Source organism: Elephas maximus, chromosome 2 (genome assembly GCF_024166365.1).
Source record: "Elephas maximus indicus isolate mEleMax1 chromosome 2, mEleMax1 primary haplotype, whole genome shotgun sequence".
NCBI classification, from domain to species: Eukaryota; Metazoa; Chordata; class Mammalia; order Proboscidea; family Elephantidae; genus Elephas; species Elephas maximus.
In genome coordinates this window covers 185554027-185576048 of record NC_064820.1, presented here as the reverse complement: position 1 = coordinate 185576048, position 22022 = coordinate 185554027, and the positions used below count along the sequence as shown (strand labels likewise).

Below are 22022 nucleotides of genomic sequence, written 5' to 3'. Positions count from 1 at the left end.
TTCTTTGAGGAAAGGAACTAGAACCATAACAAAATACATATTCTCCCTTGTTCCATGTAAAGGGTTTACCTCAAACTCACCAAAAGCTCCACAATTTGCAGCTTTTAGGCCTTCCTATGTTTTTTTTTATGTATTCACTTTAGGTATATGTTCCTTTGATGGGGCTCTCAGAAGACTACAGGGAGAAACCTGAAAATAACTCAAATTATTACATTGCAGACCTGATCATTCATGGTGAACACCATTGCACCATCTGAGCATGGTCACCCAAGAATGGATCAGGCAACAAAGCCACATGTCTCAGATTTCTGAAACTCCTGGCTCTGAAGAAGGCTCTTTAGATCCTTCTTAAGTCTGAAAATTTCTATTAGGAAAACAGAAAAAAAAAAAAAAGGCATTGAAAATAGTAATGGCTATTTGCTGCTAACTTGAAGGTTCACGGTTCGAACCCACCAGCCGCTCCACGGAAGAAAAGATCCTGTGATCTGCTCCTGTAAAGATTACAACCTGGGAAACCCTATGGGCAGCTATACTCTGTCCTATAGGGTCATTATGAATCAGAATCGACTTGACAGCACATGATAACAATAATTTATTGAGTGCTTATCTCGTGCTGTGAACCGTGGTACGCCTATGGCGCATAGTGGCATCCCATGTATATGCACTGGAAAATTCCCTTGTGGAGGGGGATGGAGGAAGAAGATCGAAAGGGAGGCATCTATGCTTCAAGGAGCATGTGGAATGGGAGACAGGAATAGGCTCATATGTTGGTCGTGTCACTTTCTCCTAACTCTCACAGTTATGTGCATCTCAGTGCACGAAATACAGCCAGCTTGATATATGTTCATGTTATTATGTTCTGTATATTAAGAAGCCCTGGTGGTGCAGTGATTAAAGTGCTCAGTTGCCAACCAAAAGGTTGGTGGTTCAAACCCATCAGCCACTCCACAGGTCAAAGTTGTGTGGAATTCTGCTTCCATAAAGATGTAAAGCCTTAGAAGCCCTATGGGGCAGTTCTACTCATTGTCAGGGGGTTTGATTTTTGTATATTACTGGAAAATTGAAGCTTTATACCTACACATTGCTGTATAGGGCTGTATGCACAAAACCATTGCTCCCCAATTTTGAGCCAGTTTAGGGGATTTTTCAGAGATGATTGTTTCTATATATAATTAGGATTTTACCTCTTGGTTGATGAGAGAATCTAAGGAAGTTACAACTCTAATATACAGCCACGTGTTGCTTGACGTTCATATGTTCTGTGAAACAGGACATTATGTGATTTGGACATTGTGCTAACATCTGGGTCTGTGCAGCATGGGGCTCCCAGGCACACAGGCCCGGGGTCTGCTGTGTGCGGATGCCTCCAGTAAGTACTTGGCTGGGTCTCAAGGGAAGGTCATGAGACCACTTCCCTGCTGCCCCAGCCACCTGGCAGCACCCCACCCACCTCCCACTGGACCCCGCAGTGCCTGTTGACCTTGGGAGCTCGGGTGCCCACTCCTCCCAGGAGCAGCGGCACCTGATCCTGTGGGTGGGGGCAGCAGGGCAGGGTAGCCTCACTGCCAAGTCAGGCTGTGAGCATCCCCCTGGAGGGCACGCTCTGAACCACTGACATATATGCAGTCAGATGTTGCCTGAATGGACGTTATGTGGTTCATGACTATACACTCATATGATCCCCACAACAACTTTCTGGGACAGGTATCATATTATCTCCTGTCATTTTACAGATGGCAAAGAAGAAAATAAAAGATTTTTGCAGACATACAGAACATAATGTCTTCTCTGTGCTCTCATTTGCTTTACACCCACCTCTCCATTAGTCATTCTAATCAAGCGTCTGTCCCTGCCTCATGCCAGAATGCTCCCCCAAAGGTTATCAAAGTCAAATCCAGAGGCCTCTCCTCAGTCTCCTAATTAAACGCTTCACAGCTTATGGCAGAGTTGACCTTGTTCTTCTTGATAGTCCCTCCTTTCAAGAACAGAACAGATTTGCTCCTCTCTGAGTGGCCTTTCGGCATCGCCTTTGCTGCGTCATCTTCCTTGAGCTACCCTTTGAAAGGAAAGAAAGCATTTCCATAATCCTATCCTTGGCCTGGTGAACAGTGGTTAGGAGCTCAGCTGCTGACCAAAAAGTCAGCAGTTTGAATCCACCAGTGGCTCCTTAGAAACCCTATGGGGCAGTTCTATTCTCTCATATAGGGTCGCTATGAGTCAGAATCAACTCAATAACAACAGGTTTTTTTTTTTTTTTGGTATGATCACCACATTTTCTCTGCTAGAAATCTCACCCAATGATGTATCTACAACTATAACCTGTGGCTGATGGTTTCCTGATCCTTTATTCTCAGGTTCACCCTCTGTCTTACTTCCATGAATGCATTTCCAACTGCCTGTTTAATATCCTCGCACAGATGGCCAAGAAAGTCTGCACTCAATAGTTTCCACAACTGAACTTCTTAATCCTCTGCCAGATGTTCTCCATCCAGTCTCTCATTTAATGACATTTTTCTAATCCAGTCTACCTAGTTGTAATCCTTAAGAGTTACTCTTAAACCAATTCTCTCCCTAGGAACCCACCAGCGCCCACTCCAATCATTTAATAGACTTGCTACCCTGACACTAATGTGTCTATTTCACAAATAATGATTTTGACACCTGAAGAGATTAGGTCCATTGCCCCCAGACATATAGCTAGTTAGTGGCAGACCTAGGACAAGAACCTAGCTCTCTACACTTTTTATAGTATACCCTTTGGCCTTTCTCATTAAGGTGTTATATCATCAGAGTCATTGGGGTATATATAGGTCTTGTATTTTCTTCGTTATATCTGCTTCTTTGGAAGTCAAAAGAAGGTCATGGTCATGGATATAGAACAGTTTTCCTAGAGGAGATTATGATAGAATTCTTTGATATTTTTAAAACCTTAGGCCCACTTAACGAGACCTAGATAAAATGATCCTGAGATGTGTTTTGGAGCCTGCTTTTCCTTGATATAAATTTCAGTGGATCAAACAAAGATATTTGGGATCAAATTGTCATTCTGGTATCTTCAAAGCACAGTCATCATTCTTTCTTAACCCACCATTTCAGCAAGACTACAAAAAGTATCTTGCACCTATTATACCAGACAGAGCTTTCTTTAGAAGGTGTGAAATGATCTCCCCATAATTGCCCACATCCTTCCCATCTTTTGTTTGTCAACTCACCAGGTTATTGGTTCTTCAAAATGAGAAGTGTCGGTTTTACATTAAACAAGGGAGACACAGAGACTCAATGCTGAGTTTGATTCTTAATAAAATCTCTTTCAGAGGTTACATATTCATTTGTACAGTAGATTGAAATGACCTCTAAGGCCCTGATATTTTCTTTTATTAGTTATTTTTAAGAATTAGAATATGTTCTGGGATTACTTTGATAAAAACTTTGTTAAATCAAATATACTAGGATATGATCTCCTAATGACCGTGGCTTTGCCAAATGAGTATTTTCTAATCTTTCATTCTTTTGAATTTCCCTTCTTTTTTTTTTTTTTTTTTTTGCCTTCTCTCATATCTTTCATTTCTCCCTTTCACATTTTTTGTGAATCAGCCTGAAAGGCAATGTGCTAGGCTCTGAAGAAACATACATGAATAAAATGTGGTCCCTATTTTTAAAATTACAGTGCATTAGAAAATGTTCCCTCATTCTTCCTACTTTAATATAAACTGTTCTAAAGGGTCTACACTCCCAAGAACACTCAATTCTTTATACTAAAGTGTGATACCATGTCTTCTTTAGTTTTTTTTCTCAGTATCACAAGTTGATAACTGCCTTAAATGAGAGAAACAAATGGGGAATAGTTCTCCAGGATCTGCAGTGAATTTGCACACCAGGACTAAACCATACTTTTCCTGGTCTTTTTGTCCCCATCATCTGGGGCTAAGAGGAGTTCCAGAGACCCTCCCTCACTATCCATTAACATACAAAGCCTTACCTTGAACCCTTATTATGACCGTTGTCCCTCCGTGTGTCAGCCACTCCAAAAATCTCCACAATATCTCTAACTTATCATTTCATGTGCCTCGTCCAATAAGAAGCCTGCTCTTTCTGATGACACACTTCCCTTGGAGCATTCTAACGTCGTGAGAGTTTTCTTCCCTGTACCCCTATACCACTGGGACTGAGGATGCAATTGAAGTACATCTTGATTCTTGTCACTTGTAGACCATTCTCTCTCAACCTTTTGATCCTTAGCTTTGAATCTCTTGCCATCAGATTATATCTTGCATTACCTCTCATTATTGGTATCATTCACTGACACTCCCCTCTCACCTTCTCCATCACTTCTCCTCTTCTCTGGGTAATTTCAACTTTCAGCTCTCTGTCACTCACTCAGTATTCCTCTTGTCTACAGTTGTGGCTACCTTATAGGGCAGAGGAGAACTGCTCAATAGGGTTTCCAAAGAGCAGCTAGTAGATTCAAACAGCCAACCTTTTGATCAGCAGCTGTAGCTCTTAACCACTGTGCCATCAGAGCTCCAATATTTCAGTATACACAAACGAAATCCTTCCAGTACCCTGACTTTCATTTCTGTGAATCACTCTTGCTACTGATCTTGTCCTCCATCCAGCCTCAACTCATAATCACTGCTTAGCTGGTCATTGTTAACAAGTACTACCACTCCTCAACCTCAGTTCCACGCAACCCACTCGCTGATTACCACTGCCTACCTTTCTAGCTCAGTTTCTCTCATACTTTGACCTCACTAGACCTTCAACATACATTGAAAAAACTGATCCATTGATTCTGTGATCTTTTAACTGTCTCTCATCCCCTTGACATTCTCACTCCCATCTTTACTGAGCTTAACTTTCATGGTGAATCATTATAATCATTATAATTATTCCCTATATTCTCTTACTTCTCTCTTGTTTCATGGTATTTGGTTTTAACTTGGTAAAACCACAGCCCTGTTTAATCAAACTCTTTGTCTACTTTGTGCCTGTACTTACGGAAAAATATGGCTTAAAACACACACACATACATATACACACACCTGACCATGGGAAATAATGTTCCTATCTCTTAGACAACTTCTTCACTCTTCTCTCTTTAAATCTCTAATAACTCCTCCTCTAGCCTCTTTCAGTTGAAAACTATAGTTCCCTCTTTATTAAGAAAACTGAAACAATCACTGGAGAAATTCCACAGACTTCCACCACATACCTAACCACCTACCATAACCTGCCAACCCCCTTCACCATGGGCGAACACCTCATGCTCCTGTACTTGTACAATAGATTGCATGTTCTCATCTATCATTAATCAGCCTTTCCTTCTATATTGGCTCCTTCTCACCAGCAACAAACATACAGTTAATTCCCCTATTATTATTCTTTTTTCTTGACTCCCCCTTCCTGCATTTGCATCAAAATTCATGGGAAAAAAATTGCCTTTATTTGCGCCTTCTATTCTCTCATTCTCTTTTAGCCCCACCCCAATCGGGCTTTTGCTACTTACCCCTCCGAAACCTGTTCCACCTCAGTTTCAGTTGACAGAACTTAACACTTCAGTTGATAGAAAACCCTTCCTTCCATCAGCTCAGAACAAAGCCTTGGGTGTCATCTTTGACATCTCTCGTTTCCTCACACCTCTCATTTAATACACCTGGAAATTTGACTGTCTCTGCTTTCCAGATATATTATCAGACCACATCTCATCACCTCCATTGGCCCCAAGCACCATCATCTCTTGCCTTGATTACTGCAATAGCCTCCTAATTATGTCCCCTCCCTTGCCTTTCTTCGCTCTGTTGTCAATACAATAGAGTATCCCTCTTAAAGGGGAAGTAAGTCACTCTTCTGTTCAAAACCCTACATGGCTGCCCATTTCCCTAAGAATAAAGGCCACAATTTTAAATCACAAATGGGATCCTAAATGGCCTGGCTTTACCTTTATCTCTCTCCTAATTTTCTATTGTTCTTCCCAGTTTGCATTCTCCTGCACTTACCTTGCGTTCCTTAAGCACACCAGGAATATCCCTACATTAAAGTCTTTGCACTAGCTCTTTCATCTGCCTGGAATACCATAACCCAGATGTCTGCATAGTTAATTCCCTTACATGGCTAATTCCCTTGCCTCTGTTAAGTCTTTGTTCAAATGTCAGCTTTTCAATGAAGCCTACCCCCAAACACCCACAACTGTGCACTCTCAACACCCTTTACTCTCTACTTTGTTCTATAGCTTGTATCACTTTCAGACAATCTTCATTTCCTTCCTTCCTCTTTCCCCCCTCCTCCCTCCCTCCCTCCATCCTTGCTTCCTTTCTTCCTCTGTGTATTGTTTATTGCTTACCACTACAATTAGAATTTAGGTTCCAAGAGGGCAGGGATATTCTTCTATTTTGTTCACTGATACGTCCCAAGTTCAGTACATAATAGATGCCAAGAAGTATTTTGAATGCAGGAAAAGTCCACAGCTAATGTTCTTGACATGCATTACTAGATATACTTTGAAAATAACCTCAGGATCAATTTACCAGTTATATGAGAAAGCCTAGTTTATCTATGCTTCTATGACACCATCCCCTGTTAAATTATATTCTCTTTCTCCTGTAATGATTTGTCTTATCCAGTCTTGCCACCTTTGATTTACACAACAGGGTCATGGAGAGAAAATAAACAGAGAGACTTCGGGTTGAGAGATGGTGAACCCATACTAAGACTGGAGTCATTAGGAGTAAGAATGAAGATCACATAAGTAAGAATGAATAGACAACTACTATGTGAAGCCCAAAGGAGCCCAGGTGGCACAGTGGTTAAAGCGCTCAACTGCTAATTGAAAGGTTGGTGGTTCAAACCCACCAGCCACTCTGCAGGAAAAAGATGCAGCAGTTTGCTTCGAGTTGGAATCAACTCAATTGACAGTTTATGTGCAAACCAGTATGTTTTCAGTCTCTTTTGTGTGTTCTTTCTCCTCTACATAATATTTAAGGGATACTCAGAGTGTGCTCCTGGTCCCCTCCTTACCTCACTCTACCTTTCTCCCTGGGTAATTGCATCTACTTCCATGGATCTATCTACCTGTCTGTCTGTCTGTCTATCTAAGTATCTATCTATCTACCTACCTATCTACACATCACTGTTATGCTGTTGCTTCTCAAATAGGTGTCTCCAGTTCAGACTTCTCTACATTCCATTCTTAGTAAATACACAACTTTCCACATTTTCCTTCTGACTGGATGTCTTACATTACTTTACAATGTCCAAAATGGAACTCTTGATCAGTCCCCAAATCCGGTTCTTTCCAAGTATTCCTCTCTTAGTATTTAGGAATCCATTTAATTGTTAAAGTAAAAAATCCTTGATAACTTCATTTAATTGTTACAGTAAAAAATCCTTGATAGCTCTTTTTGATCAGGTCCTACATTCAGACCATAATCAATTCTGTATGTCCTATCACCAGAATGAATCTGAAACTGTTTACTTCTCTACCTTAGTGAAGGCTACACCATTTTCCCTAAGTTTCAGAAGAAATGGATAAAAGAACTGCTAAAGAACTCAAAGGAGTGGGGGTTCACATGTAGCTTGAAGGAACAAGAATGGTTTCATAGTGGACTTGGCATCTTAGTTGTCCCTTTTGACAAGGGTGGGAATGTGATGGACAGTGGGTGCACTGACAGCAAAGGGCACAGGATGAATAAAGACACTGGAGGAAACAGCATGCTCTCAAAAAAGAAAGTAGCCCAGTCAAACTGGAGCTGAAAAAATATTTAGAAGAGAAGTGGGAGCAAGGGCTAAAAACAGAAAATTGGATTACGTTGTCGAGGGTGTGAAATACCACAGTGGGACAAATTAAGTTGATTTGTATACTTCCTGGCTTCCCAATGTGCCTTGCTGTTCATAGTCATAAATGTGTTTCAGCGGAAGTGGAAGATGGCCTGTATTCTCTTAATTGTTCTGCATTTCACTAGGGTCTTTACCATTCTTAATGTACAAGGGGAAGCCCCAGAATATAGGAATTTTTCTACTCTTTTTTTCTGTAACATCAATTATTAAGCAACACTGCGTATTAGCAGAGGCATATGCTTGTTATAATAGCAATTGCTTCCACATGATTATTTTCAGAGTATTTCTTTATGTACTGAGGTATTTATCTTACTGCATGCAGAACTACCTATTTTGTAAAAATATCAATAGCAGGGATACCACTGTGTTTATGATTACTAACCTCATTGAATCAAAGGCACCATAGATGGAGGAAGTTTTAAGAATATTTAATACATCATTTACTCAGTTCTGTCTCCTCAAGGTGCCTTGCAGATTGTCTTAGCAGATGTGAATTTCCTTTCATCATGTAGAATGCAATTCTATCCCTGGCTTGTTATAAATTAACAATCTGAAATAAAGTCCTGCATTCTGAACAACAGCTGAGATATTTAATATGGGAAAAAGTCTCCACTCAAAATGAGCTTTTCTTCTTTGGTTCATGCAACCATTTTAAAGGATCCTCCAGCTAGCCCTAATTTTCAAGATCCCCAAGTCAACGTTATTTGAAAATAATGCAGCTCGTCTAGAGTTCTGGCCAACAGAAAATAAGTAGCATGATTTTGAAAATGTAGCCAAGTGATTTTCACACCTGTAAATGAACATTTTAAGCCATCTGTATAGATAACAAAATACCATACAATAGGAGATTATGGTGACTTACTCTGGACTCACCCTAGACATTGTAAAAAGTTAATGCCAATTGAAAAATGAGAAGAATCATTCCAGCCTCTTCTCATCTGGAGAAGAAATATAAATCATAAAAAAAAAGAAATATAAATAGCCAGTAAACAGAAGGGAAGCTCCTCAGCCCTCACACATACTAAAATAAAGGAAACCCAAATAAAGACATTTTCATTGACACAATGGAAAAATATTAATGATAATTCCCAGTGATTCCTGAGTGCAATGAGTGTATGTCAGGTTCATTCAGATATAGTGCTGGTGCAAGGGTCAACTTCTTATAAGGCAACTAATTGGACAGGATTCCAATTTTACATAAACTTGCATGCTCTAATTCTACTGTCGAAATGTATCCTAAGGAAATAATTACGATGTGCGCAGGAATTTAGCTATGAGGATTGAATGCACTGCACTATTCTTTAGGGACTCAAATTAAAAACAAGTTAAATGTGTAATGAAAGAAGATTGAAGAAATTTATTATGCTAAAGGTATACTATGCGTCTTTTAAACACTGCAGAAAATATTGCTTATAGTATATTTAATGACAAAATGGTTTTAAAAGAATTTGTAATTTATGATGTCAACTATGTAGACATATTATTTAAAAAAAAAAAACATTGCCATGGAGTCGACTCCAACTCATAACGACCCTATAGTACAGAGTAGAACTGCCCCATAGGGTTTCCAAGGAGTGCCTGGTGGATTCGAACTGCTGACCTTTTTGTTAGCAGCCATAGCTCTTAACCACTATGCCACCAGGGTTTCCTAATATATTATAAACATATAGACAAAAAATAAAATTCCACCTGTAATTAGCCACCCAGAAGCAACTAGTTAATATTTTGGTGCATAATTTTTGTCTTTGTTAATATATTATACACATACACAAAGACAAAATATATGCACCAAACTTTAGTTACTTCTGGATGGCTAATTACAGGTGATATTTTATTTTTCTTCTTGCTTTTCTGTATTTTAAAATATATATACATTTATATATAGGTATGTATATATCTTATTTTGGACATCAGAAAGAAATTAACAATAAAAAATCACCTACTGCAGCAATTGTTAGGACTAAGGTAAAAAAGTAGTAGTATAGTGGTTCTGTTTTATTTTGGGAATCCGATGAGCTGAGATTCTTTAGAAAGGGATGAATAGGAGAACATTTTCTATCAAAACCTATGAGATCTGGTAAACTTCTTTACTCTCATTAAATGAAGAATATTGAAAATATCAAAAACTGGTACTCATCTTAAAAAGTTAAAAATAACAATAAAATACACCTTAAAACTTAGAATGAGGAAATTACAAAGATAAAAATGATGAATTTAAGGGAACAGAAAAAAAAAATGAGCAAATAAAGACAAGCAGAAAGCTGGTTTTATGGATTAAAAAAATAAATAAATAGATTCTTTCAAGCCTGATTAAAAAATAATGGGAGACAGAAATACAAAAGATTAAAAATGAAGAGAGAGATGTAACTACAGTTGTAGGAGTAATTATAAAAATTATATGAGAATATGACCCAAGAAGAAGTAGCAAGGATTTAGAAACAGAAACAACTTTGAAGAAACTATTACCCAAACTCTATGGGGCAGTTCTACTCTGTCCTATAGGGTCGCTATGAGTTGGAATCGACTCGACAGCACTGGTTTTGCTGGGTATAGTTTTGGCCAAGGTTCACCCACAACTGCAGTAACTCCTTTAAAAATGATAGTACAGCCCTTTTGCCTTATACATGGCCATATTTGATGTTAATTTATTATTTAATCATTTATTATTATAAGCACTATAGTATAGCTATTATACTGTATTGCATGTGTAAACATATAGACTTGACTCGAAGAACACTCCTTACGCTGCTTTGGTGTGCGATTGTGTGCCTACTGCTGTTTCTTGTTGTTTAGCTTCAAATGAGATGCTTTCAAATTTTAATCTCTTAATTCAGCATTCATTTGCTCCTCAGGAGTTAATTGAAATAACAAGAAGCAGGACTTTCATAGTTGAGGGGTTGCTTTGGTCCTCCTGCCTGGATTACTGCTTCACTCCTTGATATCACTGCTTCTAATTTTACCACCCTTGTGCTCAAACCAGTGGCTTCTGTGTATGTGTTTACTAAATCAGATGCTTCCTAATACATGACAAAAAACCTTAAAGACAAAAAACCTTAAAAACAAAAAACCTTAGCAGCTCTTAAACGTCTATTTGATCAGACCTTTTTTAAATCTTTAGGATGAAATTCATAGCTCTTGGCCATCTGGCTTCAACACATCTTTTTTTTTTTTAACCCCACTGCTGTCCAGTGAAACGGCTATGTTCCAATTAGTCTGCCTAATGGCTGCCCAGAACCCGTAGAGTTGAGTATTTTTGGAGGAGAATTTTCCCTGGAAAGCCATCATCATCTTCATCCTACTTCCCATTCTTCACCATCATACACACTGGTTTTCCTTCATGTGAAATATTCATCCTTTCATCTCCACTCATATAAGCCCTGACCCTCATTTACTACCTAATGACACTCTGCCTTCTCAAAGCTGCCCCTGTTATACCAGGCTGCTTACATACATGTTTATTTTCTTACTCCGCTATCAAGAATGGACAGGCATTTGTCTATAGATAGCTTGGGGTGCTTGGTTTCTTCAATAAATAATAAAGTAAATATTTCTATCTATGTGTATTAAAAGTGAAAGCTGACCAAGGCATTTAGAGAAGACCATATTGTTCTACAAAATAGGAAACGTACCAAAAAATAACACGGTACGATCAGCACAGATAATCATGAGCAATAAACTTCTAGAAAGAGAATCTAACGGGTTGCTGCAAAATAATGGATTAGTCAAATATGCCAAGGAGAAGCTGGCTGCTCAGGCATCGGCTTCTGGCAAAAAAAAAAAAAAAAAAAATTGTTGGAATTGGGAGGAAGTAGCCTCTTTTATTCAGATTCTGACTTTTCATAGAAAGGATGACACGGTAAGGAAATAGTCCTTGGTATAGCATAACTAGGAGTCCCGAGGTAGTACAAATGTTTAATGAACTTGGCTGCTAACCAGAAGGTGGGAGATTGAATCCATCCAGAAGGTTCTCTGAAGAAAGACCTGGTGATCTATTTCTGAAACACCAGCGGTTGAACATCCTGTGGAGCACAGTTCTACTCTGACACACATGGGGTCCCTGTGAGTCAGAGTTGGCTCCATGGCAACTGGTTTTGTATAATTGGTTCAAGTTATCCGAGTCTTTAAAGAGCATGCTCCTTGGTCCAAGATAAGCAGATCAACACAGGTCTCCCTTCTCTCCCTCTTCTGAAAGGGCTTCTGACTTTTCACTAGAAAGGATGACATAGTGGGGAAATAGACCTTGGTATAGTAGCATAACTAGGAGTCCCGAGGTGGTACAAGTGGTTAATGATGGCTATAGCACTTATCTTGGCCTTTTCATATAGGGCCTTACATGACCATCTCCCAGTTATCTGACCAGGTATTACAATCCTAAGGCTCCTGTAATAAATTACCACAAACCAGGTGACTTAAAACAATTGTTATCTCACAATTCTAGAGGTCAGAAGTCTGAATTCAAGGTATTGGCAAGACCATGTCCTCTCCAAAGGCTCTAGGGGAAGATCCTTCCTTATCTCTTCCAGCTTCTAGTAACCCCAAGCATTCCTTGGCTTTTGATAGCAAAAACCCAATCTCTTCCTCTATTGTCACCTGGTGTTCATTTCTCTGCGTCTGTCTCTGTGGGTCTTCTCTTTGTATAATGTACTGTATGAGGGCCCACCGCTCCAGTATGACCTCATGTTAACTAATTACATGTGCAATGATATCTGCCCTTCTCAATAACATCCCTTCTCCTAACTGATGCCCCGCTCTACCACACAAACAACAGACACACACACACACACAAAGATACACATAAACTATGGGTCTGCACAATGCTGAGCTTCTAGCAATCACTCCCTAAATTAAAAAAAAAAAAAAAAAAAAAAATTGCCCTCCAGTGAATTCCAACTCATAGCGACCCAATAGAAGAGAGTGGAAGTGTCCCATAGGGTTTCCAAGGCCGGAAATCTTCACAGGAACAGGCTGCCACATCTTTCTGCCACAGAAAGGCTGGTGGTTCCAACCGCCAACTTTTCTGTTAGCAGCAAGTGCTTAACCACTGTGCCACCAGGGTTCCTTCCTTCCTAAATCTTTACGGCAATAAAATAAAAAAAAATGATCCCCCAAATTAAAGTTATCTCCTTACCTGAGATTTCTTAACTATTCTTCTTTAACACAAAAGAAAATTTTGGCTTCATTTTATATGCCTGTATTAAAATATGTATGTTTAACCAATGCCCATTGTCTTTCAAATATCAATTTTCTTGATATTTTTATTCATTTCAAAGATGCTTTTGAATTAATCAACGTGTGATAGCATATTTCTTTCATAAAATACAGTATAAAGAAATATTTCCTAAACCTCCTCCAGTGCCTAGGTCTCTTGATATAAGTTCTCGCCCCTCTTTCTATGTTCAACATACATGGAAATAATGCTGTCACGTTACTCTTTATATTTCTCTTAGGACAGTATAAGCCTCCATGAAAGTTAACTCTTAACCTTCTATTTTCCAAAGAATGCCAACTCAAATATATTTCAGCTCTTTTTCATTAGTAAACATGCTTGCACTTCAATTATCCTTTCTCCTTCACAAATATCCTTGGAATGGTAAGAGAACTGACAGCATAGGACATTTGTTAATGACACATCCCTGAATAGGACTTGGGTATTCTGCTTATTTACTTGTAGAAGAACATTTCTTGGTTTGCAGAGCATCATTTTTTTGACTCTCACTCGTTCGGATACTCAGCATTATCCAACATTACGCCATGTCTTCCTCTCTCTCTCTCTCTCCCTCTCTCTCTGTCTCAGCTTGCTGGAGGTCTGCATATATCACGGCATTTTCCTCTTCTAGCCTCAGCTTTATTGCCTTCTACTTTTTTGTAATGGACTTATAAACCACTTACCTGATCAAAACTGAAGATAATTAGTACGGAGTAATTTTTTTGACTCTTTAAACGGCTTTCTCCTGAAAAGCCTGAGGGTTTTCCTCAATCAGGGAAAGAAGCTACAGTTCTTAAAGTCAATGTTTCTCTCTATTTCCTAAAATCCACCTAGATATTTTTATACTAAAACAGCTTTAAGTATATGTGTTAAGTCAAGGATTCAGTCCTTAATTTTTCAGTACTTGAGGGTATCAACTTCAGAAGACGGAGGTGATATTTCACCCAGGGATCACTGCCCCCTTCCCACATGTAATCATTTTATTACTTTCCAAATTAAAATGCCTTTTATTTCAGTTAATTGCATTTCATCTGAGGGATTTAAATTCAATTGTCTGAAAACTATTTCAGGAATTGGGTATTATAAGACTCAACCCATTTCACAGATGAGTGAAACCTCCGAAAAATGAGTAAACATCACTATTGTAAACACATGTTAAATTAAGCTAAGATAGATGATTTCTAGCTTTCTTTCCACCATCTTTCATTATCTCTGGTTTCCCTAACGTTTGTATGTAACTCAGGGTTGGTAGATAACTCAAGCATTCTGCAAAGGCTAAGCCAGACATTACGTGAGCAGAGTAGGGAGGGAGCTCAGGTGACTCAGAGGAGATGGGTCCTTCTAGAGCTGCATCAATTACTGCTTCCAACTCCATTTGTCCAGAGGGGAAACTGGCCAGCATTACTGGGTTTTATATTTCAAGAGAAGCCAAAATAAAAATTTTGAATATGAAATCTCCCCTTTTAAAATGTTGGTTGCTAACTTTTTTAAAACAAATAAAACAATTTACGGCTAATTCAGCCCATGGACTCCCACTTGGTAGCATCTGTTCTTGATGAGCCCTTATATCCCCACCTCTGACTATTTAGAGCCCTGGAGGTACAGTGATTAAGTGCTCAGCTGCTAACCCAAAGGTCGGAGGTTTGAACCCACCAGTGCTCTGTGGGAGACAGACGTGGCCATCTGCTTCCCTGAAGATTACAACCTTGGAAACCCTATGGCACAGTTCTACTCTGTCCTATGAGGTGACTATGAGTTGGAATTGACTGGACGGCAATGGGTTGGCCATGTTTACGGAAACCAGGAAAGAACAATTGTCTAGGCAGTTTTTTTTTTTTTTGGTTAGCATCAAATAATACTCAAAATTAAATCACAAGATACATTTCCATTTATGTATAGGCATATATACATAATGTCTACATAGCTACACATTTCTATCCCATCTACTAACCTGTTATAGGTAGCCCCCAATTTGTCACATATTCAAATTATGACAAACTGCACTTAATGACCATCTTTTTTGTTGTTGTTTTTTGTATATCCTGTCATTAGTAATATGTACTACATACAATGTTGCAATTTGTAATTTGCTGACATCATCATTCTCAGATGTTCACTTGCAAATTTTTATATGTAATATTTCCAACCTCCAAGGACAAATAAAGATCAGATTTATAAAGATACTGCTAATAAAAGGCAATAATGATGAAAACTTTAAAAAAAATTAGAGATATTTGAAATACCTCAGAACCAACTCATGATGGAATGTTGGAATGGAACCCCACCATAAGTCCGGGACTGCCTGTACTTGAAATTTTCTCCTTCCATTCACTGTGTTCCAATTTCAGAATGGGTATTTGAAATGTCTCACTACTGCTCGTATGTTCTTTCAAAACCCTTTATCGGTTTGATATTATTTTCTGTGCAGTTTCATTCTGATTAGGCTGTCTGTTGGAAATTTATATCAACTTCATTAGTTCCAATTTACTGTCTTTATTATCTTAATTCTTGATTTGTGGTATATCTCTCCCATCCATTATATAAATTTAATTTGATCTTTGACAAACAACAACGACTGAACAATAAGCAAAAAGTTAAGAGTTTCCTGACTGAAGAGGCTTGCAACTGTGAACCAAGAAAAGCATTTTGCCTCTCACCCTTTTACTGCCTTTGCTATTCAACTGAAGTTAAAGTACTGATATCTGGAACTCAGCAGCTTAAAACCAAATGATTATCCACCAAGTCCAATGTCTCCCCCAAGGCCTAGAGATTACACGTGTAATAATCAGGCTGCCCTTGCCAAAAGAAAGGCTTAGTGCTTCATTTTATTTATTGTATTTATTGAATGGAGCCATTGCTTGATAGCCTCTGGGAGCATTGACAAACATGAAAGAAACCACCAAAGTAAAGAAAATATATATAAATAACGAAAGCCCATGCCACTAAAGTTGACAATCTGAAACATGCAGCACTGAAATAAGGCCCGTACCCCTTTTACTTCTCATGCACTTTGTTCTTCTTTAAAAGGCTGTAAGCATTGCTTAATCTGCCAAAACCTAAACCTCTGAAGTTTTATTCAGGTCCATTTGGAAAATATTACTTCTTTCACTTCTGTGATTAGGTATCATGCCATGTGACCAGATGATTTTTTAAAATGTTGCCTCTTGTTCTATATTATTATCAGTTGTATTTAGCATTGTGATAATCACATATTTAAGACTCCCATTAATAAACATAATTCTTAAATAAGCTACCGCTATAGGTTTGTTTTTTTTTTTTTTTTTTTATGAAGATAGCACAGCACTGGGCAACATTTCATTCTGTTATATGGCGCCAACTCAACACCAACTAACAACAGCAACAACAGTTTTTAATACCTGGACTTTTAGGGAACTGAACCAGTGTTTTTAAATCAGAGCACCCTGAAAAGGCAAGACTAAGGACCTATGACATTCTGTTCCCATGTCCTTTGTTTTTCAACCCATGATAACTTATTGTACTTTCTTCTCTCTTTGAAATTTGCAAATCTGTTTAAAAAAGAAAGGTTTAAAAACACCATTTGAAATAATTACCATCAAATAGCTTTAAAGTTGTTTTGTTTTCTTTTTTAAAAAAAAAATTGTGACAATATTTTCTTTAGCCTCCACAGAAATGATCTTTTCATAAAATTTGGCTGGAAAAGAAATCATCCCAACATCAACATCAACAGTAGAGTCAAATATTAACATACTTTTTGGTAGCTACATCTTTTGCTATTTTTTACCTCCAAATTTTTGCTTTTATTAAGACCAAAATTATAAGTCCATGGCTAATAGTAAGATAATATTAAGTTTTTAGGTCTGCTACAGACATTTTCTGTGATTTTTACATATGGGTTGGGGGAGAGGAAAGGAGTAAAGTGGTCCATAAAATTAAAAAACAAAAACAACAACAACAAAAAACTTGAGTATATAAGAGTAGGGGGAGAAGAAATTTACTAGCAGGTCATTCTAATGCTAATTTATTGAGGAGTTGATTTTTGAAGACAAAGGTAGACTTCAGAAACTCAGCTCATATGGCAAATGAGTGAAACTTGGTTGGTGGCAGCAACCTACAGAAGCTCTCCTGGCTACCCCAAGGTAAACACTTCCTTCTCTCAGGGTTCTTTCCTCACAATGCTAATTTATTGAGGAATTGATTTTTGAAGACAAAGAGGAAGACTTCAGAAACTCAGCTCATATGGCAAATGAATGAAACTTGGTTGGTGGCAGCAACTTCTAGAAGCTCTCCTGGCTACCTCGAGGTAAATACTTCCTTCCCTCAGGGTTGATTCCTCACAACTCAATCAACATGCAGTAAGTACCCAAGTGTGTTTAAGTCTTCCAGAGGAGACAGAAATACTGCAGTCCTCTGCCAAAAGGACTCATAGTCTAACAGAAACTGTATTCCACAGTCACACTTACACAAATCCATTACGTGCCCAGAGCCAGCTTGTTCTATAAATGCATTGTGTGAAATACAATGGAATTAGGCTAACATTTATATCTTCGACCTCAAGGTGCAAGATGAGGGATATAACTTTCCCAGTTGACAACAGATGAAACTGAACACTGTCCTTATTAACTTTGAGTGGAAACAGAGAGAGGAGGGGGAGAAGAATTTTCTCAAAGCCTTATCCAATGACAGGTTCAGTTGCCTGTGATTTCTGGTTCCTACTCCACAACCAAGCTTATTTTCTTTGTCTTATTCTTTTTTCTTTCTGGATTCTCAATAAAATAACTGAAACTGAAATTATGCTAGGTAAAAAAAAAAAAAAGAAACCTCAAGGATGTTTTTAAGCCCCAAGGTGAAAAAAATTGCCTAAGGGAGTCAAGAGCACAAAGACCAGATTTTTACAGTTGTGTTATCCAGCATTTTTAAGAATGCAATTAGTTATTCTTGTGTATTAGTGACTGCCCCACTTTCTTCATAATTCAGGTGATAAGCAGGGCCATGGAGAGGACATATTTTAAGTAGGACTTTTATTACCAAAAAAAAAAAAAAAAAGGTACGATTTTAATTTAAAGTCACTGGGAAAACCCTTTCTATAGATATGGTCAAATTTCACAGAAGCAAAAACTTGGCCTAGCTGTTCTCAACTCCCATTGCCATTTCTAACAAAGCCATTATCCTTTAAAAACAGAGTTAAAGAACCTGATAAGATAGCCTGAACCTGAGAGTCCTATCTTTATTTTAAAGCAACCCAAGTTAGCACAATGTTGATTTGATGGTAGTACAATGAGTGTGAGATGCAGAACTGCAAGGGGTGATAAGCCTCAAATGTCTACACTGTAAATAAAAAGACAAATTAATCTGTGTGTTCAGGGTGACGAGACCTTCAAGTTACTTTTTTTTTTTTTTACAGTGGCCATTGAATTGAATCTGACTCATGGCCACCATATGTATGTCAGAGTAGATGTGCTCCATAGGGCTTTCAGTGGATGATTTTTTAGAAGATTACCACACCTTTCTTCCGTGGCACCTCTGGGTAGACTGGAACCCCCAACCTTTCAGTTAGCAGCTGAGCTCCTTAACCATTTGTAGCACACAGGGCTCCTTCAAGTAATTAGTAAGTCAATGTCACAGCATCACACAGGAAGCCCAATCAACACTGGTCCAGCAAAACTATTGGCAAAACCATAACTTTTATTGCAGGATTTTGATGGTGAGATACACATTTCATACCATGGAAAGAGAAGTTGGTTTTTGAGATCTGTCTTCCTTGCTAACTATGCTTAAGAAAATTATAATCTAGATTTTTTTTTTAAAGAAAGACTTTAAGTAGATACTGTGCATATCTACGAACCCCAACACCCCACAATAAAACATAAAATAAAAACATATGGAAGCCAGAGAGAAGAGTTATTTTATGATCATATATCCTTAAAATCTTAAATTGAATTAGAGAGCTTCTTTCTCAAAGTACAGATTCTTGTTACTTCCTCTTCAAGAGAGAAGCATACCTAAAAAGTTATTGATTTGGCTCTGAAGGACGCAATGTTTATTATGGAGGAAGCCATTGCTGGGTACAAGTATGAGAAATTAATGATAGCTTTGTAAGTGTCCATGCTGTGGTGTGGAACCAGTGGGGCAACTGTCAATCTATATGATAATACATTCCCAAACTTCATAAAACCAGTGATGTGAAAAGGCATTGATTTCCTTGTGAGCTAAACAGAATTTGTCAGAGAGAAAGAGCAAGAAGTTTGCCAGAGTTAACACCTCACACTATGGAGTAGCTTGCACCTTGCTATTTATTTGCTTAAAGAGTTTATGATGTAAAATTTCTTACTTTTATTTCTAGCCCCAAATGAGAAGATAACACACATTGTGTACGTCTTTTGAATCTGTGGGATATTGAAAAATTTAAAAAACAAGAAAAGGAAACACATTCTTCCTGCACATTTTGAAATGACCATCTGTCACCTAGCTTGAAATCTGGCCTCAGCACCTCTCCTGTGCTCTGACACACACACACGTAGATAGGTGTTTGGTGCTCCTAAGCACACTTACCTTTATACAATTCTGGCTGCTTTATAACTAGTACTACCAGACAAATTGAGAGGATGTCTGTAAGGGTTTATTCTTAACAGTACGTAAGGAAGTTGTATAGACTTCTCCAAGGTGAAAATTGTTTAAATATGAGTTTTAGGTAATATTGGAAAGAAGTAACTACCATTGGTCTACCAAAGACATCATTAGTTATAAAATTCTCCTATCCATAACAGTTCAAGCTAAATCCAAGGCAAGAATTTTTTTTTTTTTTTTTTTTTTTTGCTCCCTTTGCTTTACTGGAAGCCTCCCATTGTCAGTTGAGTTTTTGAGATACATGTGGCTAAAAAGAGGGGTAATGGGTTTAGATTCTAGAAATCATGTATCAACAGTCAGCTTCCTATACACATGATGACCATGAAACCAGTGAGAATACCAACCATGGAACATTTCCTAAAAATGCCTTGTTTAAAATGTGCTGTTAAGTTTTTGGGTTTCATTACACACTCTGAAGCTGAAAAAGGACATCAGTAAATGGATTCAATGTACACCTTTATAAAGACTTCTAAAAGGAATTTCTTATCATAGAAGCACCATAGAGTGTTGAATTTTGTGTGCCAAGTGTCAGAATTTTGTTAAAATTCAAAAGGAGTCAACTGCAGATTTTTCCTTGAGAGTACACCTTGATTAGCTACATCAACGGAGGCATAAGTAAGACACATGCCCTTGTCCCCACTGTAGAATAAATTATTTCAGAATTAAACATAAATTTAAATGCAACAAAGTGACATCTTTTTGACTCTGTGTGACTTACCCAGGAAATGATGTATTTCCAACGGCGGTTAGAGATTAAATGATTTAACTCTACTTTTGCATTCACAACAAGCTGTCAGCTTGCAAAGCTCTTTTTCTTTTTTAAATGCAATAAAATACTTAAGGCTGCTCTAGCAGAAGTTTATAATATTTTATATAAACATTCTTAACTGATCTATTTGTAAACATTTTAATGTTAATTCTTTTAGCAAACACACAATACAGTCATACCAAACCTCATAACATTTGATGCTTTCTTCATAGATCAGCCGTACCTAATGCAATTTAGCTTTAAGAATATGTTTTTGACTAAATACAGTTCTGACTCACTAAGAAATCCGCAAATAAGCACCTTATCTCTTTAATGACTTGCTTAGGCTTCCCTGTATTTACCGCTTAATGATCGGAAGCATTTAATTTTCAAAGTTTCATTAAAAGCCACCTACACAGCTGATGGATAAGCAATGGTGATTTGTGGTAGGAGATGTGGGAAGCCATTAACCTACACAGGTACCTAAGGGAAAAGTAAACATGTAAGAGAACACTTTTTCGAAGACAAGTCTTCTCCTATTTGTCATTATTAAACTCCAGCGCATCTGGTCCAAGTTTGATCTTCAATACGGATATGAGGCATTGTCGCCTGGATATGAAAGTCTAAGATAAGGTAGGATGCTTAAGAGAGCTTCATGAAAAAAAATAATAAAATAAAATAACCCAGGTTGCCATTTACTGGGAAGGGGAAATCAATGCAAAGACCTAGAAACTTTTGGAGAGAGAACATTTCTAGGTATAGGTCATAGTTTATCAAGTGGCCTCTTTTGCAATGTAATTTAGTTGCTAATAAGACCCAGAGACTACACCTGAATACCGTGTTATTAACAAACTGTCATTTTAAAATTCTCTTCCTGTGTGATTGAGAATTGCTGGTTTATTTTCCCCCAGTTGAGAGTAGGTGGACAAGGTAGATTTAAAAGAAAATGAATAGTTTCACGTGCCTCTTATATTAAAAAAGAAAAACAAACAAAAATCCTAAGCCCCGCGTTGTGCAGTGCCCAGAACATTAAAAGGTATTTAAGCGGCAGGCCTACCGTTCTCATCATCCGACTTATTCTCGTTGTCAGAATCAGTCAGAGTCAGGGCGGAGTTTTCCCGACTGGACAGGCCGGAACTGCGCCGGGATTTTATTCCTCTGCCCCACAGTCTGATGGCGTGTTCTGGAGACATCCCACCCTCGGTATCGGAGTCGGCATCGGAGCCTGTGCTCAGGGAGTAGCCCTGGTGAAGAATTCCCATGTCGGAACAGTAGCCACTCCGGTGCGGGGAGGGCTCACAGATTCCCAGTTCTGCAAGGGTGAAGTTAGTTCCTAGGGCAAGGACAAAAGGGTGACAGCTTTAAATTGGGGAAACACTTCATGGAATTAAAATGTATTCCTACAAAAAGCAAGCAGGCACATGTCCCACTCAACAAATATATCAAATTACCCTAGTATAAGAGAATAGGTCTGGGGCAAGAGTGTTCAGGATATTGGGGTACATTTGAGCATTCTTTCCTAAAACTGAATTTAATCTTACGTGTTCCCTTTTTTGAGGGGGGGTGGGGGGCTCAGATTTATCCCCCACTTACCCCAATATTGGTGTCATAATACTTAAAAATCTTTGA

At 38.2% G+C, this 22022-nt stretch overlaps 1 protein-coding gene across 1 annotated transcript in view; it reads right to left on the bottom strand.

Moving 5' to 3' along the window:
* The window catches only part of TENM2 (teneurin transmembrane protein 2), a 1384955-nt gene that overhangs the window by 947314 nt on the left and 415619 nt on the right, over positions 1-22022 (bottom strand). The window contains exon 4 of the mRNA XM_049874278.1: positions 21451-21726. Coding sequence (XP_049730235.1) covers positions 21451-21726 — 276 coding nt within the window. The remainder of the gene's footprint in view (positions 1-21450; positions 21727-22022) is intronic.